This window comes from Podarcis raffonei, chromosome 15, assembly GCF_027172205.1.
Source record: "Podarcis raffonei isolate rPodRaf1 chromosome 15, rPodRaf1.pri, whole genome shotgun sequence".
Taxonomy (NCBI): domain Eukaryota; kingdom Metazoa; phylum Chordata; class Lepidosauria; order Squamata; family Lacertidae; genus Podarcis; species Podarcis raffonei.
This window is the reverse complement of record NC_070616.1, coordinates 24,055,925-24,073,408: the sequence shown is the minus strand read 5'-3', so window position 1 is coordinate 24,073,408 and position 17,484 is coordinate 24,055,925. Positions and strand designations below refer to the sequence as shown.

General features: G+C 49.0%; 1 protein-coding gene across 2 annotated transcripts in view; it reads right to left on the bottom strand.

Annotated features, from left to right (window-relative positions):
- Nucleotides 1-7,707: 7,707 nt before the first annotated feature.
- Nucleotides 7,708-17,484, bottom strand: part of NECTIN1 (nectin cell adhesion molecule 1) — a 136,062-nt gene continuing 126,285 nt past the window's right edge. For both annotated transcript variants that reach the window (XM_053367750.1, XM_053367749.1), the window contains one exon: nt 7,708-10,801. In XM_053367750.1, the coding sequence (XP_053223725.1) occupies nt 10,257-10,801 (545 nt within the window). In that variant the 3' untranslated portion in view covers nt 7,708-10,256. The remainder of the gene's footprint in view (nt 10,802-17,484) is intronic.

The following is a 17,484-nucleotide window of genomic DNA, read 5'->3' as shown; positions in this document are numbered from 1 at the left end:
CACTCACAGAACCATATTTCCTAGGGGTTCCTTGGGCAAAGAGCTCAGAAGCCAGACACATGGGAATCTGATGAACACAGAGCAGTTACCACAAGGGGTGATGAGCTAGCAGTTTCCCAGATATTCTTGGACTACAACTCCCATCAGCCCTGACTATTGATTATGGTGGCTAATGGGGGTTGGGAGTCCAACACTAACCAGAGGTCCATAGGTTCTCCACCCCAGGTTACTGAAAATGAAATTTCAAGATGGCGATCAGATTTCCCTGCCTTAAAAGTGAAGTAACTCTGCCATTTCAAATGAAGGTGGGGAATTGTATGACGGATGACATTCCTCAACTGGCAGAATTTCTGTAAACTCCTAAGATGCCACTGAGCTTTACCTAATCATGAAATCTGGATAGTCCTATTCAGGTAAGGAAAACATCTGATGAACATCAGTGAAGGCAATCCCACCCCCCTGGCCTCCAACATTAATAAGTTACCAAGAGTTCTGAAGGGCAGTTTGTACATCCCAGACCAGGGACAAGCAGAGAGGGGATGGAGACTGTGGCCCGTGAACTGCTTAGCCCCTGAGATGGTTATTCACACAAGCAACTGTGTGGAGAGGTGCCCCCATGGTTAGAGATGAGGCAGGCAGTCACAGGTCAGTTGGACAGCCCCCAAATGCAGGCTGCCTATAGCCTCAACAACAGTATGGCTACATCCATGCATGGAAACTGACAACTGGTGGATTGGCTGAGCTGTGAAACCAGACTTATTGCCCCACTTGGGCTTAGACAAACCCAGTAGCATGAACAGCTTCTAGTCATGATAGGTATACTTTGCTTCCACTTTCAGAGATGGCATGGCTCTCAATACCAGTTGCTTGGAATCACACCTGATGGAGAGCACTGTTGCATTTAGACTCTACCTGCGAGCTTCTCATAGGCATCTGGTTGGCTACTGTGAGTACAGGATCCGGGATTGGACATCCCTTTGGTCTGATCTAGCAGGGCATTGAAATGTTCTCTCTTTTTGTGTGTATATTTGGGCACATGAGCAGGCCATGCCCCAGTGGAGAAGGGAGGAAAGGGTCCAGAGGCTCATAGGCAGTCAATGTCTATGCTAGTGCCATGCAGTCACAGAAGGGGTTGGTTGGAGGTAGGCTTCTTTCAAGGTGATGGGGATGTCTTGGGAGGGCATGTGGGGAACGGGCTTGGGAACCTAGGAAGCTGCCTTACTCCTGAGTCACACTACTGGTGCTCCTAGCTCAGTATCATTTACACTGACCAGCTCTTCAGGGTTATCTGAAGGGGGACAATCCCAGCCCTTAGTGGAGATTGAGCTTAGGAGTTTCTGTCTGCAGAGCAGATACTCTAACCCTGAGCTACAGCCCTTAAGATAAAGGAAGCTTCTTTCTACCGAATCACACCACTGGTCCACCCAGTTCTATTGTCTACACTAATGGGCAGTGGCTCTCCAGGTTTCAGGCAGGGATCTCTCCCAAACCTACCAGGAGATGCCAGAGACTGAACCTGGGACCCTCTGCAAGGAAAGGTGATGCTCTGCCACTTAGCTATGGGGAAATGCTGTAAGAGGAAGAAGAGGCTTAGGACAGGGGTCAGCAAACTGTTTCAGCAGGGGGGCGGTCCACTGTCCCTCAGACCTTGTGGGGGGGGGCAGACTGTATTTTTTAAAAATAATAATGAACGAATTCCTATGCCCCACAAATAACCCAGAGATGCATTTTAAATAAAAGGACATATTCTACTCATGTAAAAATATGCTGATTCCCGGCCTGTCCGTGGGCCGGATTTAGATGGCGATTGGGCTGGATCCAGTCGCCGGGCCTTAGTTTGCCTACCCATGGCTTAGGAGGAACCCCTTGCACTTCTCCCCTGAAGAAAAGGGAGAATTAGAGGACAAGGAGAAGGGAAGGGAAGGAAGTGTCTGCCTGCCAAGCAGCTTCCTTCCAAAATGGCTTCTATGCACCGTAATCCAGCTACTACAAGCAGACCGACAGCAGGTTAACAGAATCCACAGGGAGCCTGAAAGTAGCTGATGTTGCTGCCAGTTCCCCCTCCATCCAACATATATTTGCTGGTGGTCCAGAGGAGGAAAAGAACCAGACCAGGTGCAAGCTTCCAAAGAAGAAACAGATCCAGGCGCTCCAGCTCCCTTGTTTTAAAATTCTTTATTTATAAAAAAGTACATTTCTTTCCACAGTTGAACCACTAGTTCTCTCTTTTTTAAAAATTTTATACAAGTAAAAGAGGGCAAAGCCATTATTGCTTCCCCCAAAATGAAAAAATCCCCCAGTTCAGCCCAAACAAAAAAAGGAACAACGACAAAAGTTATTATTACAAAGAATGGGGAAACAAAATAAAAAGAAATAAAATAAAAGAAACAAAAAATAATAATCATAAAAGCATTTTCAGTCCATTACATTATTCATAATATTCTTCTCTCTCTCTCTCTCTTTTTACAAAAGCACTTACAACACAGATTACCAAAAAAGTAGATTTTTTTTCTGAATGCTGTTTTTATTTATTTATCTTATGTCACAATGATCATTACAGCAGCAGGTGGGATGGGAGGAGAGGGGAGGAAAAGGGTGTGGATACAGTCACGAGTGGATGAAAACACTTTGGAGATTTTCTTTTTCTTTTTTAATGGAAAATAAAATAATCATCCAAGTTTTCATCTGGTGTGCAATTAATCCCCATGGTTATCTATTTACACCGGTTTGAGTATCTTACCCTAGAGAGCCATTACATATACATTCGCTTTCAAGAGAAGAAGGACCCACGGAATGTTCTAGCAAAACAGAATACCCCCACCCTCCCCATTTAGCACCACGTTAACACAAAAAATTCACACCCTTGTACTTTTGGTTAATTGTTCCAGAGTCAGGAACGCCCTTGGGTTCCGGTAGTGACACGGACGACCAGGGTTTAAACCGGGGCCTGGTTTATGGAACTACATTGGGATCAGGCTGTGCAGCATGGTTCCCTGTGACTGGCAAGTGGTATGAAGCATCAGGATTGGCTAGCCAAAGTTTGAATAAATACCAGGATCCTAGCCCTTTGTCTTTGTAAGGTAAGGTCAGCCAGTGATATGTTCGCCTGTTCTCCACTTCAGGTAAAGACACTGATCTCAGGGATCACCTGAGCTGGAAAGGTTTTGTATTTGGATAGCGTGCCTCGCCCCACCAGCCAAAAGGCTGGCCACTCTGAGGATGGCCACCATAGGTGCCAACTCTCTGGGACTCTGGGTGCCCAAGCACCCATAAAATTCTCCATGAAGAAACCCAGCACCCACAAATTTCGGTGCCAGGGTCATGCATGCTGCATGGCACCCATGGTCACGGGGCCAAGCTGGCCACTATAGTTGTAGTCAACTTGGATTTCGGCCACTGTCAAACCAAAGCTTTAGGATTCCACCTTAAACAGTCATGGCTCCTGGAAGCTGTAGTTTATTATGGGCTCTGTGAGTTATTAGGGGATTCTGATACATGCTGCAGTTCCCCGAAATCCCCACAAAGAGGGATTGGTTGTTAAACTGAGACTGTAGCTCTGGAAGGGGAATAGGAGTCTCGCAACAACTTTCTGCACCCTTAACAAACTACAGCTCCCAGAATTTGGGTGGGGGCAGCCATGGCTGTTTTGTAGTGCTTCAAATGTATGACATGAATGTGGCTGTAGATTCCCAACTATTTCCCTGACAGAATTCTCAGGGAGCCTAAGCATACCTCAACTGCCCACTCACATGTTCTGGCATCCAATATTTTGTCTCAATCAATCATTTGCCTTCGTTTTAAGGATCTGAAAAAACCCCTTTGGCCAAATCTCCTGGTGATTCTACCCAAATAAAGAACGGCTTTCCAGCATCACCACCCACTTAAAAATCTAAATGGCTTCTTCCCCAGTATGCATCTTGCTTTGCAATCAAGACCACCCCAACATTTGTGCCTCCCCCCCCCTTACAGGAAACCTTCTCTCTCTCTCTCTCTCTCTCTCTCTCTCTCTCTCTCTCTTAAATGGGCTGAATAAAAATGATTCAAAGGGAGGCGAGGAAAGAAAATCGGTCCAATAATTAAATAAGGGAAATCAAATCGCTACGGTAAATTGAGATGGGTAATCCCAGACATAAATCCCATCAGGAAAACACCTGCCATGTTCTATTTCAAACAGATTTAATTTGGCCGATAACACAGATTTCTTTCCCCCACCTTTTTTTCTGGGTGTCCAGGAATGAGGGTGACAGAGATAAGTTTGTGCCCAGAAGCACGGTTCTCCTACCACCCCACTGCACATCTTTGGGATCAACCTCACATTAATCAAAATGGACAAGGGATCGAGAAAATATGGGGAGTGGTTCTAACAATAGACTATTAGCCATAAAAATTAAATGGAACCTCCAGGTCAGGGGCAGTCTACCCCTGAGAACCAGATGTTGCAGACAACAGGATAGGGGCTGCTGCTTTTGTGCCATGGCTGTGCAATTTCAGACAGCAGATGGCTGCCTGGTGTTGGGAACAGGATGTTGGGTCTCTAGCTGTCTTTGCCAACTTGGTGCTTTCCAGATGTTGCTGAACCACAACTCCCATCAGCCCCAGCAAGCATGGCCAATGGATATTCACTGATGGGCGTTTTAGTTCAGCAACATCTGGAGGGCCAAAGGATTCCCCACAACTGCTTTACTGTGTCACCTCCAAGTCTCTGGACCAAATAGCAACTAGTGTGTCTTCCTTCTGTAACGTGGCTTGTGCCAAAGTTGCTATGCACCCCAATCACATACAAAATGGCCACCTCAACACCTACAGTCTGGCTCAGTGGCTGGAGAGCCTGATACAAGATGTAACACTCTAAGAAGTACAACAGGATTGAGGAACTCCCAGTCTGCAGCTTAAGGGGCTTCTCTATTGGGTCTGTGGGACCTCTCCATCACACCAGCAGTTTCAGTACAAGCTGGTCTCCAAACTGGCAGCAAAGTGGACTGAGAAGAGAGGTGGAGGCAATAAATGGGAAAATTGGGGGGCTCAGAATGTGCTCGGAGATCCTTATTAACAAGGACAGAATGTGGCCCAGATGTTGGGCCATGCACAGCCAATACACTAGGTCTGGGGGTGAAGATATGCTGGTACCTAGAAGAAGAAAACTATAGCTGAACATGGTTTGGTTTTTTGTTTTACATTTCCCCAAGTCCTTCTCCTTTCATTGCTGCCACTTATTTTGCAGTGGATGCAACACTGTTTTACTCTCATAAGTTGGTTAAGAGTGAAGAGTGAAGACAGGAAGCATTGTCCTCATTCTGAACTGGCTTCAGAACTATGCTATATCACCATGGGCATCGACCAGAAGCCAGATTGTGGGCAACCCTTCTTGCCCTCACTCTAAAGGGGCTTCTGGGAGAGAAAACATGATGGTTGCCATTGCCATTATAAGAGAACAAGTGAGGCATTTGTGGTGAGTTCTGGCACCTCTTTTTCAAGAAAAATAATACTGGTTCTAGTCTTGGTGATTCCTGGCAAGGCCTCTATGAGCTGCGCTCTTCAGGACTTGGTGTAATGGAGGTGAATCAAGAGTTAACAGAGCACCCCCTTATGCATTAACCAGGTTAGCTTTCTAACCAACCCATCCTCCCGCTTATTTTAATTTTTAAATTTACATTGCCACCAAATTTTGGGGGAAAAGAAAAGAAATTTGAGTAGGTTTGCAGTCTGTGTCCTGTTCAAGCAACATATGCTCAGAAATGATAAAAGTAGCCTAAAGCAGTTTCAGAAGATTTCTGAATACCGTACTTCTCAGATGGACTTTCCACCTTTCTGAGGTGCTAATATACCTTTGCCTATAACAAAATTCAAGGAAAGTGAGGAAAACTGAGCCCATACTCAATAGCTGCTTGCATTTCAAGAGACAACAACTTTCCTAGGATTACTGGTGGTTCCTGGTTCTTGGTGGGGTGCTGGTGGAGAAAAGCAGAAATCCTGTATCTCGACAAAACCACCTGATGCTTCTATCCATCTATGGGTCTATACTGCAGTTGCTCCCAACTATGAGTCCCCAAAGGTCACTGGGTGACCCCCTGTCATCTCCAGAAAGCATAGCCACTGGTCAGGGATGATGGCAACATGAATCTCCAGATACCTACAGCTGCAGCAATGGATGCTCCTAGTGCTATCAGAGGCCTGGCACTGACAAAAGCCTTGATCCATAATTTTTTGTTCTGGTTTTTTGCTTTTACAGGCATCTTATTTCACGCTATGGATTAACTGTGAATCATTTAGCCTTGCTAATTAGGGTCCCGCGGGGTCTTGCATCCAATTCTGGGCCGCTTAATACATGCTGAATTTCCTACACAGATTATCGATGCTGCGCAAACAGCGATGCGGCACCCGCGCATTCTCCTGCGTGCCAAATTAACACCCGCCTTTTTTTGCCTCGCAAGCGTGGCCTGGAAGCTCCAGTTGGGTGCTGTCATACGTCTATATGGAAGCGGTATCTGCCGCAAACCTGGAGTCCTGCTCGCTTCAGCAGGCACAATACGAAGGCTGGTGGTTGCTTTGCCTTCCCATTCCATGGCAGATTAAGAAGAACAAGTGCATAGATGTACATACAGGAAATCTGTCTTGGGCGTTGGACTCCAAATTGACTCATTACATGGGCAATTGGAGAGAGGCTTTTCAAATGGAGAATAGGTTTGTCTGTGATATTGGCCATCATATGCCTACAGATCAGATGTGTCCAGGATCAAAACAGCATATATAAAGTCCCATCTGCATTATGCATTTAAAGCATTATCATACCACAACTGTGGCACATAATTTAAGGGTGCTGAGCATTGTTAAGAGACCTCTATTCCCTCCACAGAGTTGCACTTCTCAGAGGGGTTTAACAAACGATCCCTCTTCCAGGAGAACTCTGGGAATTGTAGTTCTGCAAGGAGAATAGGGGCTGCCTGACAAGTCCCAGGATTCTTAACACACTTCACTTCCCAGGATTCTTTGTTCGGGGTAGGCCATGGCAGTTTAAAGTGGCATGGTATTGCTTTAAACATATAGCATAGCTTAGCTAGCATAACTTCTTTCCAAAGAATCCTGGGCACTGTAGTTTTGACTGTGTTGAACATGCTCTACAGTTTCCAGGGCTCTCTGGGGAGAGCGGATGACTGCTGAAGCCTGCAGAGTAGATCCCTCCAAGAGGAATGCAGCAGATGCTGCCTCTGTTTTTGCTACAGCCTTTGACAAACTGCTCTGTGCCCTGTGGCTATTGAAGACACAGATGCAATATTTAGATCAGGACTTGCTTTTTGTTTGTTCGAAACCTTTCTCGTTTTCTCTTACAAGGAGCCAACAGCTTACGTACAGATCTCTCTGTGCATTCCACATGGCCATGGTCTTGAAGCCATCTGGAGGGATATTTGGGATCTTGGATGTATCAGATTTCACTAGAAGAAAACACTGCGGACACTGAATGTGCACAGGTTGGGGTGCACAAGCACAAGATCCACCTCTGATCTATGCACATCCAGTATCCATGGATACGGGACACCTGAGAGGGGCTCAAGTTTCCAGATCTCATTACTGCCTGTAAAAACACCTCTGTGTTTTTCCTCTGTTCCTCACCCCTTTCTTGAAAAAAGCAAATGACCCCCCTTCCCACCATCCAGATTATTTGAAAACTCAACTCTCAACATAGGAGAAAATGATGCACATCTAGTCATATCAATGCAAACAAATGTGTCGTTTATTCAGGTTGCGGAATTTCGGCCTCCCGGATGCAGAAAATTTTGGACTCCATTTCCCCTGCGGTATACACGTCTTGTTTCTGCCTTCCCTCAAGACATGCAACAGAAGGAGGGGGTCTTTCGTCCCTACGTTACCCTGAAAGATGTCACATGACAGAAGTCCCCTGTGCTCAGTCTGAGAGAAGCCTCCAGCGATCAATGAGCCATGGGAATGAAAGCTATGCACACAGTGAGCAGCCACTGAAAATGTTAACCTCCTCCTCGTGGCAATGGCTGCTGCCTGCCAAGTCCCCAATATTTAAAGAAACACTATCAACACGCCCACTTCCATTCCCTGCAAGCAATGATGGGTGTGAATGCATGGTCAAGCAAGGACTGATCCTGTGGAGAAGGCAACATCTTGCCTGATCCAGCCCTTGGAGATTTCTTCCTCCTTCATAGAGCAACACTTGGGAATGCGGGACGTTGCCCTTTGACTAAGCCAGGCCTCAGGAAGCTGCCTTATATGGAGTCCCTCTAAGGTAAAAAAGGTAAAGGACCCCTGGACGGTTAAGTCCAGTCAAAGGTGACTATGGGGTTGTGGTGCTCATCTCGCTTTCAGGCCGAGGGAGCCGGGGTTTGTCCACAGGCAGCTTTCCAGGTCATGTGGCCAGCAGGACTAAACTGCTTCTGGAGCAACAGGACACTGTGACAGAAGCCAGAGCGCACTGAAACGCTGTTTTCTTTTCCGCCACAGCGGTACCTTTTTATCTACTTGCACTGGTGTGCTTTCAAACTGCTAGGTTGGCAGGAGCTGGGGCAGAGCAACGGGAGCTCACTCATCGCAGGGATTCGAACCGCCGACCTTCTGACTGGCAAGTCCAAGTGGCTCAGTGGTTTAGACCACAGCGCCACCCGCATCCCCTGTGGAGTCCATCTTCCTCAGTACTGTCTCCACTAACTGGCAGAGGGTCTCTGGGATTTCAGGCAGGGTTCTCTTCCAGCCCTACCTGGAGATGCCATTGTGGATTGAAGCTGGGACCTCCTGCATGCAAGCCCACCTTTCAGCACTGAGCTGTGGCCTGTCCCCTGTAGCCTTCAAGTAACACTGAGTATGTGGGAAGGGAATCACTCTGCACAGCCAACCAGGAGCAAGAGGTTGGCAGGAGTTAGCAGAGAGAGCCACGAGAGCCGAATGGCCCATTGGCAACCTCTATGTTGGGCCCAATTTGACTCTGTGGTACCCCTTCCTTGTTTATCTATGTGTGGGGGGAGGGGGGAAAAGCAAATTTTGATAACACACATAGTTTTCTGAACATGTACCAAAAGCCTCATGAGGCATGCCCATCGTGGGAAACTTAGGGAGATAGGAAGCTTGCCTTATACTGAGCCAGACCACTGCTTGTCCATCTAGTTCAGTACTGTCCGCACTGATTGGCAGCAGCTCTCTGGGATTTCAGGCTGGGGTCTATTTGGGAGGTGTTATCGCGATCTGAACTCGGGACCTTCTGCATGCAAAGCAGTGCTCTGCCATTGAGCTACGGCCCTCGGACGCTCCACCCCTCCGACTGAAAATAACAATAATCGTTAAAAAGCAAAGCGAGAACACAGGAGGAAAATTGCTACACTTGCCCTCCTGGATATCATGCAGTTTCCTGTTGTACTTTCACGGTTGTTCTTTTGATGATCAAGTCATTCGTTATGTTTCCTAAAAAAACACACACACACACAAGGCTGGTGGATTTCGCCTCCCCACCACAAGTGCATTGTGGGAAACGGCAGCAGGAGCTCAAACGAATATACAGATACAGATATACAAGCCCAGTTGAGGGTGGAGATGCCTTTGCCCCAGACCATCCGAGCTTTTTGTGCTTTCTGTCTTTGTGGCCCCCCTCCCAGTCCAAAAAATTCATTGGTGTGTGATTTAGGCCCCCGTCCCCCGTACAACGTTAAGACAACATACAAGTTCCAGTGTTTTTTTTGTGTTGAGGGGGAGCGGGGCATCAAGAGGGGAAACCCAAATATTGACAAAGAGACACCTTAAGACTACAAACAGAAGGGTTTTTTCGGGGGGGGGGAGGGTTCAGTATACTATACAAGGGTGGGCAGTAGTCATTAAAAGGAAAGGAATCTTAACACCAAAGCCACAGAAACAACACTTTAGGGAACAAAGATCTGGTGGAGGACTTAAGGGTGGGGGGGGCAGGGAAGGAGAAATGTTCCCCCCTCTCCCAAGCCCCTCCCTCTCCCCCCCAACAAAAGCAAAAATGGATAAAACGAACGACCAGCCCCCTCCTGCCTCGCCTTGTCCTGGTTGCCTCTGAACCAGCAGCAGTTCATTAAAGGAAAAGAAAACAAAAAAACAGAGAGTCTCTGTCACACTACGCACCCTGCCCAGGTCGATGTGTGTTGTGTGTGTGTGCGCATGGGCTCGTGCGTGAGGAGGGCACGCAGGGGCTGTGCGTGACAGCTGGTGTGGCCCTGGGTCTCGGAGGCAGCGCGTGGCGAGTGCGAGGAGGCAAGAGAAGGGGGGTTGGCCGGAGCGAACTAAACATACCACTCCTTTTTGGAAATAAAAGACCCGTCGTTCTGAGAGACCATGTTATCGGCTATGTCCAGCTGCTCAGGGTCGTACTGGAAACCGAGTGTCCTCTCGTCGTAGGCCTCCGAGCGGGCCTCGCCCTCGTCCACCGTGAAGTAAGGCCGCTTGGAGTCGTCTTCGTACTTGCCAGGGGGGCCCCCGCCCAGCTTGCGGTCCCCTCCGGCGCCGTCCTCCTCCTCGTCCTCGTAGCTGTGGCCCCCAAGCGGGCCGGCCTTCTTCTCGTCGTCCGAGTCGTCGGGGTACTGGAGGTTCTGCGCCATGGGCGGGTGGTGCTGTGGGATGCCGGCTTTGCTGTAGCCGTTGCCGTAGACGTGCTTCTTGGTGCTGTAGTCGCCCTTGAAGGTGTGGCGCCGGTGGCGGAGCACGACAAACACCACCACGGCTAGCACCACGACCAGGGAGACTCCGCCCACCACGCCCCCAATCACAGCGGTGGGGATGGTCGACTGCGCCACGGATGTGCCCGGTGGAGACGGGGTGTAGGGGAATTCTGGGTAGGAAAAGACAGATGGAAGGGGGAACAAGCGTCAGTCTGTGAGGAACGGCCACACCATGCTTTAAGAATTTAAAGAAACCAAAGTCAAAAAAAAAATAATATATCGGGGAGGGTGGGGGGTGGGGAGATGAGGAGAAGGGAAAAGGGAGGGAAAAGTCGGGAAGGGGGGGTGGCTACCTACGGAGGCCCTCCGTTCAGCCTCTGTACGTCGGATTAAGCCTCAAAGTCTGCTTCTGTCAGCGCAAGCAAGTTAGCACCATGCATCAGCCCAGCGCATCGGAACATCCCGATTCCATGTTCCTGTCAGAGCCGGGAGCTCTAAAATGCCAACTGCATGCACCCACCCCACCCCAGGGAAATATCTTTATGTGTTGGGGACCAGAGCTGAAGACACCGTGCTCCTCAAATTTCCCTTCAGAGTTCCACCCCACATTTTTTAGACCCCTATCCTGAGCACTTGAAGCACATCTGCCGAATATTCGCAGAATATTTGACAGTGGGTGACCATCGGGCTTCTGTTGCTGTTTGGTACATGTCTGATAAAGTTTCTCGCTTGGAGATGTTAAGATCCCATGAAAAATCAAAGCAGGTGGATAGAAGCCGCCGAGCCTTAAAAACGCAGCGTCCTATTTGCAATGCAACTTTGAATGATTCTTGCTTCGAGTTTGCAATTTTGCAGGCAGTTTATGCATTTAAAATTTACATACCGCTGGGTTGAAGAAAACCTCAAAGCAGTTTACAATGAGAATAAAACAGTAAGGTTATTGGTATTATTATTATTATTATTATTTTTAAAAATCTTTCAAAGAAGAGCAGCTATTTGCAAAACAGCAAATTCCGACATGTTGTCCAGTTTGGTGGGGGGACTCCTATCTGTGACTATTTGCTTCAGCTCAATGGGCACCCCACTTGGGAATCAGCTCTGGTCTCTTGAGCTTGCCTGGAATAAGACCCCTGTGTGTGAGCTTTCCAGGGATAAACAGCAGGCACACCTGAAAAGAGAGGCACCCTCTCCCACCACTCTTCCCCCCAAAGAGACCCCCCATTGTTTCACAGAAAGGTAACATTTCATTAGATGTGGCTTCGCCACACAGATGTCCAAACCATGCCATTATTCCTCTTTGAAAATTGGGGAAGAGAGATTCTGTGAGCCAGACACCCAAGTGGTAGGATGTGGTATTACGTCCTCTCCTAGCTCGTCTTAAAAATTTGCAAGAGGCTTTGGAAAATATTAATGCGATGCAATCCATTAAACCAGCACTGAAAGGAAGTTCCATCAGGGCACCTGCTATATTCAGCAGGGATGCGTTGCATTTATTTAAATAATGATAATCTGCACCAAGTTAACCCCATATCTGCACCCAGAGAGAAAGCCCCTCAACCTGTTTGAGTTATCAATGTTTTATTTACTGATTTTGTAAAATCCGGCACTCAGGGGTAGACTGCGTGTGTATATGGAGGCTTCATTTTTTTTGCTGCCGAGTCCTACATCCCTCCATGGAGTTGACTGGCCAAAACCACTGGTGCCAAGACACTGGTCACCTCCGCATCCGGGCTGGGATGAGGGAGAGCAAGCTCCCTAAGTTAATGACACCTCATGAGAAGCAGGGGCTTCTCACAAATTTATGCCCTGCCAGTTTCACTATGTTGACCCTGAGTTCTCCCCGAGGGAAGGGAATGGTTTCCTACCAGCAACCCTCTCCCACTGCTCGGAAACTTACAAACCTCCACGGCACACCCCGTCATCCATTTCCCACCGAAGCACCAATTCCCATCCCATCTTCTCTCTCTTCACAATAGAGGAAGTATTTTTTTTCTTCCTCCATGAAATGGAAAAATGAGTGCGAGAAGGTAGACCAGCCAAGGTCATGCAAGAACTCAGAACAGGGTGGGGGTGAGGTTGGGGTTAGACGCCTGGCTTTGAGCCAAAGGCATTATCGTTGCTGCATATTAGCCCAAGCAAATGCTGGATGGAAAGAGAGAGAAAGAAGGAAAGAAAGAACAAAGGAAGGACAGAGAGAGGGGGACCATTGTATCTTGTTTGGTGCATCCAAATTTAAGATGCTTGCCAGAATCCTACAGCTGAAAAGCCCCCTCGCCCCCTCACCACAAACCCCAGGCTCACCTGCATTTGTCAACCCCACCAGTATATTTTCTCATCTCCCCCAAAAAAACATCAAGTTGTTTTCACTACATGTTCCAGTCTAGAAACCTTGCCCTCCAGATTCCACCACATGGGGCTGCGATTGCTCGTTGGTGCACTCTGCAATCTGCTCAGAAGCCCTTTCTCCTCTCTACTGCACCATGTGAGTTGGGCGTAGCAAATTCAGTCCTGCACTCCCAAGAGCCCTCGACAGGGAGCATTTGTGGAGAGGGGGTGCATCTCCCCAAACAGAGCACTCCAAAGGACCGAGCAAGCTTTGCACTGCAGTTGTAAGGAGGGTGCTGCCAGGGACCGAGCAAAGGAGCCCATCACCCACCAGGGCAGACCTGCACAATGTGAACAAGGACCACAGCTTAGTGGTACAGCAGTCTGCCTTGCATGCAGGAGGTTCCAGGTTCGATCCCTTGCACCTCCAGGTAGGGCTGGGGCAAACATCCAGACCTGGAACCCTGGAGAGCTTCTGCCAGTCAGAGTAGACAGTACTAGATGCACCAATGGCGTGAATGGTATAAGGCAGATCCTCACTTGCGAGCTGTGGGGTGAGCATAATAGCAGGGAGAGGGGAGATCCTCACCCTCTTTCCCTGCCTGTCTCTCAATTCCAGAGGAGACTGCAACTCTGGGCTCAGACTCCAAGCTCACCCATCACCCCCCGCTGCCATGCCACACTTCCCATTATTAACAATTCAGTAGCAAAATAGCAAGATGCCGTTTGTTTTCACACAATCCCCCGGCACTTGTGTGCCCGCCCCTGTGACACCACGTTGCCATGACACTTCCACAGATCTCTCCTTCCCCAATGCCGCCTGCAAGGTGAACTGTGGTTGGGGGTGGGCCGGGGGGGGCGGGCGGGGAGAGAGAGATTATAGTTTCCAGCATTTGCATCCAGTCTCTCTGCTTCTCTCAAAGCTTCCCTGCTCCCCACCCTCCAAAATTTATCCTTTGCCTCCCAAGTTGTCTTTTTCTCTTTTACTGGGCTTAAAACACAAGGCTTGGCACACAGGGATGTTTCCTATTCCTTTCCTATCGCAGAGAAAGCCTTGCCTGCTAAATGGCTGGGTGGTGTTGGACTCAGGTAGGGTTCCGCTTAGGGGCGGAGGAGCAGCAGCTGGTTAGAAATTTGGCAACCTCGCACAGCTCACTGTTCAATGACTTTGGGAGACCGTGGGTTCAATCCAGGGCTAGTCCTACTCAGAGTAGGGCCCTTGACTACCTTAGAGCAGTTCATTTCAATGGGTTTTCTCCAAGCCGAACCGAGTTGGCTACAAGCCTAGGAAACCCGGTTTTGTGGGGGAAATAACAATCAGAGTAGGAGGAAGAGCAAAAGGGGAACCAGAAGTAGAAAAAAAGGGAAGGGAAGGGAAGGGAAGGGACGACCATCTTATGGAAGGGATAATGAAAAGGAACGCTCACGACACCGCCACTTGGTGGCGCTAGAGACCAGCTCTGTGCCCCAGATTCTTGGTGGGGAGGCGACTTTCAAGAGCATTTTGAGATTTCTTGCAGCCCCTTTGCCCTCTACAAACATTCTTTGCAGACGAGGCCTGCCTTCCTCCCTTTCTGTCCAAGAACCAAGCTCCAACCTGGGGTTGCTTCCTGTGAGATTCCCTAAGAACAGGGAGATCCTCTACAAACAGCGTCATCCCAAACCGTTGGGATTCCCTTTGAAGCTCAGAAGATCCTCAGCCTGTATCCCAACCTTCCCTCTCCCAAGCCAGTCATACTAGGAACATTTCGCATTCTCTGACTGCACGGAGATGTTCAGAAACCTCAATGAGATGCCAGGTTGTAACAGGGTTGGGAAAACACATGAAATTGCAATGATTTGTCCCCTGCCAAACAGTGATGGGGAGCCTTTTTCTTCTTCCAGCCTGAGGCCTGCATGCCTTCTAGCGGCAGGTGAGGACAGAGGCAACAGTGTGTGGAGGCAAGGCCAAAAGTAGGTAGAGCTATGGCCGTGACTCTTAACTTTCTGCAGCAGGCTCCATTTCAGCCATGCAAAAATCCAGAGGCAAGGAAGACAGCCTGTGGTTCACTTCTGTCATAGTCCAACACTTTGAATGCTACACTACACAACATTGCCTCTTCTTGAAGGCCAGATTACATCTAACTCTAGAATGAAGAGCATTCTCACCTGCAACCCCATTGCATTGTGACCTCTGTTTGCTTGCTCCAAAATTACCTGGGACCTCAGCTCTTCCTAACTGGCTTTTTCTCAGCCAGGTCCACCAAAAGACAAAAGTTTCGGAGTTGCATCCAATGCTAGTTCTACTCAGAGAAGACCCACTGAAGTTGATGGGTGAAGTTGAAGAGCTGCTGGAACTCACCATGAATGCCTCCACTTCAGAGGTGCCAGAACTGAGCTTCGTTGATTTCCGGCCGAAAGAAAGCCCTGGTTGTATCTAACTAAGGTTCATTAATTTCAATGGGTCAACTATGAAGGGAACACAGTGGCATACAAGCTTTTGACTCCCCCACCACTCCCTCCCCCAATCCCACATCAGTGTCATCTTTCCACCCAGCTCTGCTGGCCCAAAGTTGACCTCTGCTGCTGATGAATAACTTATCCTTTCCACAGGGATCATTCCAGATTCCCTCACTCAGGCGTCTCGGCTGCACCGTCTGTCCTGTGTGGTTCGTTTCGCACATTGCACAGCGGCAGAAAACACACACCACAGGCCTGCACCACTGCAGAATATAACTGGCCAAAGCCCGACATCCTGGACCAGCTGGGCCACTCGCCTGATCCAGAAAGACTCTTCTTATGTTCGAGTCCAGCATCATGCTCTCCAACCAGATGCCTTTGGGAAGCCTGCAAAAAAGACCTGAGCTCTCTCTCCCCACTGGTGATGTCTAAATCTAAGAAGCTACCCAAGACTGTTGTCTGACCATTCAGCCCTTTAGCCCACTCTGCAGGATCATTCGCTTCCTGGTGCATTGGGCCCCCAAGCCAATGAATGGGTGTGCATGTCTGCTGTTGGGGCTCCTTATCTCTGGCACTGAAATGGCTCGGAGAGGCCCTTGCAAAAGGGTTGTGCCAGCCTCAGAAATCCTGGGGACACCCCTTGCCTCCAAGGGGCCCAGTCTTGCTGCAAATCTGCACTGGGGGTGGGGGGTGGGAGTCTGTTGCTGCATCTGAAAACCCCATTAGGAGGAAAACAATCTGGAGAGGATTAAAGCCCTGCCATGACATAGGAAGCAAGCAGAGGGTGGGGAGCGGTTTAAAGAGAATCCATCACACTTCTCCTCCCCCTTTGGTGGCGTATAAACCTCTTTTGTCCTCCCCCCCATTAAAACAGCGGGCAGGGGCATGAAAAGCGGCTACCTCAGATTCCACCCCCTCCTCGTTTTGCTCTGACAGCTGTTGCATTCAGGCAAGGCTTCCTGTCCTGCTGCCAATGGCTCTATCTCCTGGGGCAGCAGCTGGAAGCAAAGAGAATAGAGGGATCGCTTTGGGTTTCGCTCTGGAACCGGGCCGAGGCTGCTGCGTTTCTTTGATCCCGCCAAAGGGAAAGACAATGGGGGACTTATTTAGGAAAGAGCGATGAGTGCGAACAGGGGCCTGCACGGGAGTCGGGGATTCTCCTCTGCTGGGCAAGGAGGTTTGTAGGATCCTTTCCAGGAAAGGCTGGCACTGAGCGGGTCCCACCTGTTGCTGACAGACAGCTGGAGGGGCCATGGCAGCAAAAGATGCCCAGAGAGGGCCTCCCCTCTCTTCCCACGAAGATGGAAACACAGCACACCAAATTAATAACTCTCACATTGATTATTCGCGGAGGCACGCCATGCCGTTGTTTTCCAGCACGCAACAGAGGTTGGAGGGAGACCTCCATTTGTCAAGTTTCTAGATTCCCTTTCTGCCACAGAATCTCAGGGGCTGCTTCTCTCATTAGAACTTCGCAGAGTCGTATTTGAAGTCACACGTCCTGAGCATAAGGAGAGAGCTTTTGAATGGTAAAAGCTCCTCTTCCGCCCCTCTTTCGACTATATCACATGCAAATGCCAGAGTTCCCTTTTGGCTACCAGTACATCCATCTGCTATGTTGGTAAAGGGATGCGGGTGGCGCTGTGGGTTAAACCACAGAGCCTAGGACTTGCCAATCAGAAGGTTGGTGGTTCGAATCCCCACAACGGGGTGAGCTCCCATTCCTCAGTCCCTGCTCCTGCCAACCTAGCAGTTCGAAAGCACGTCAAAGTGCAAGTAGATAAATAGGTACCGCTCTGGCGGGAAGGTAAACAGCGTTTCCGTGCGCTGCTCTGGTTCACCAGAAGCTGCTTAGTCATGCTGGCCACATGACCCAGAAGCTGTACACCGGCTCCCTCGGCCAGTAAAGCAAGATGAGCGCTGCAACCCCAGAGTCGTCTGCGACTGGACCTAATGTTCAGGTGTCCCTTTACCTTTACATCCATCTGCTATTCTAGCCTTTCCCAATGGCCAGGCATGATGACAGTTGTAGTTCAACACCCTCTGGAGGGTTGGGGAAAGCTACATGACACTACCTTAATTCTACCAC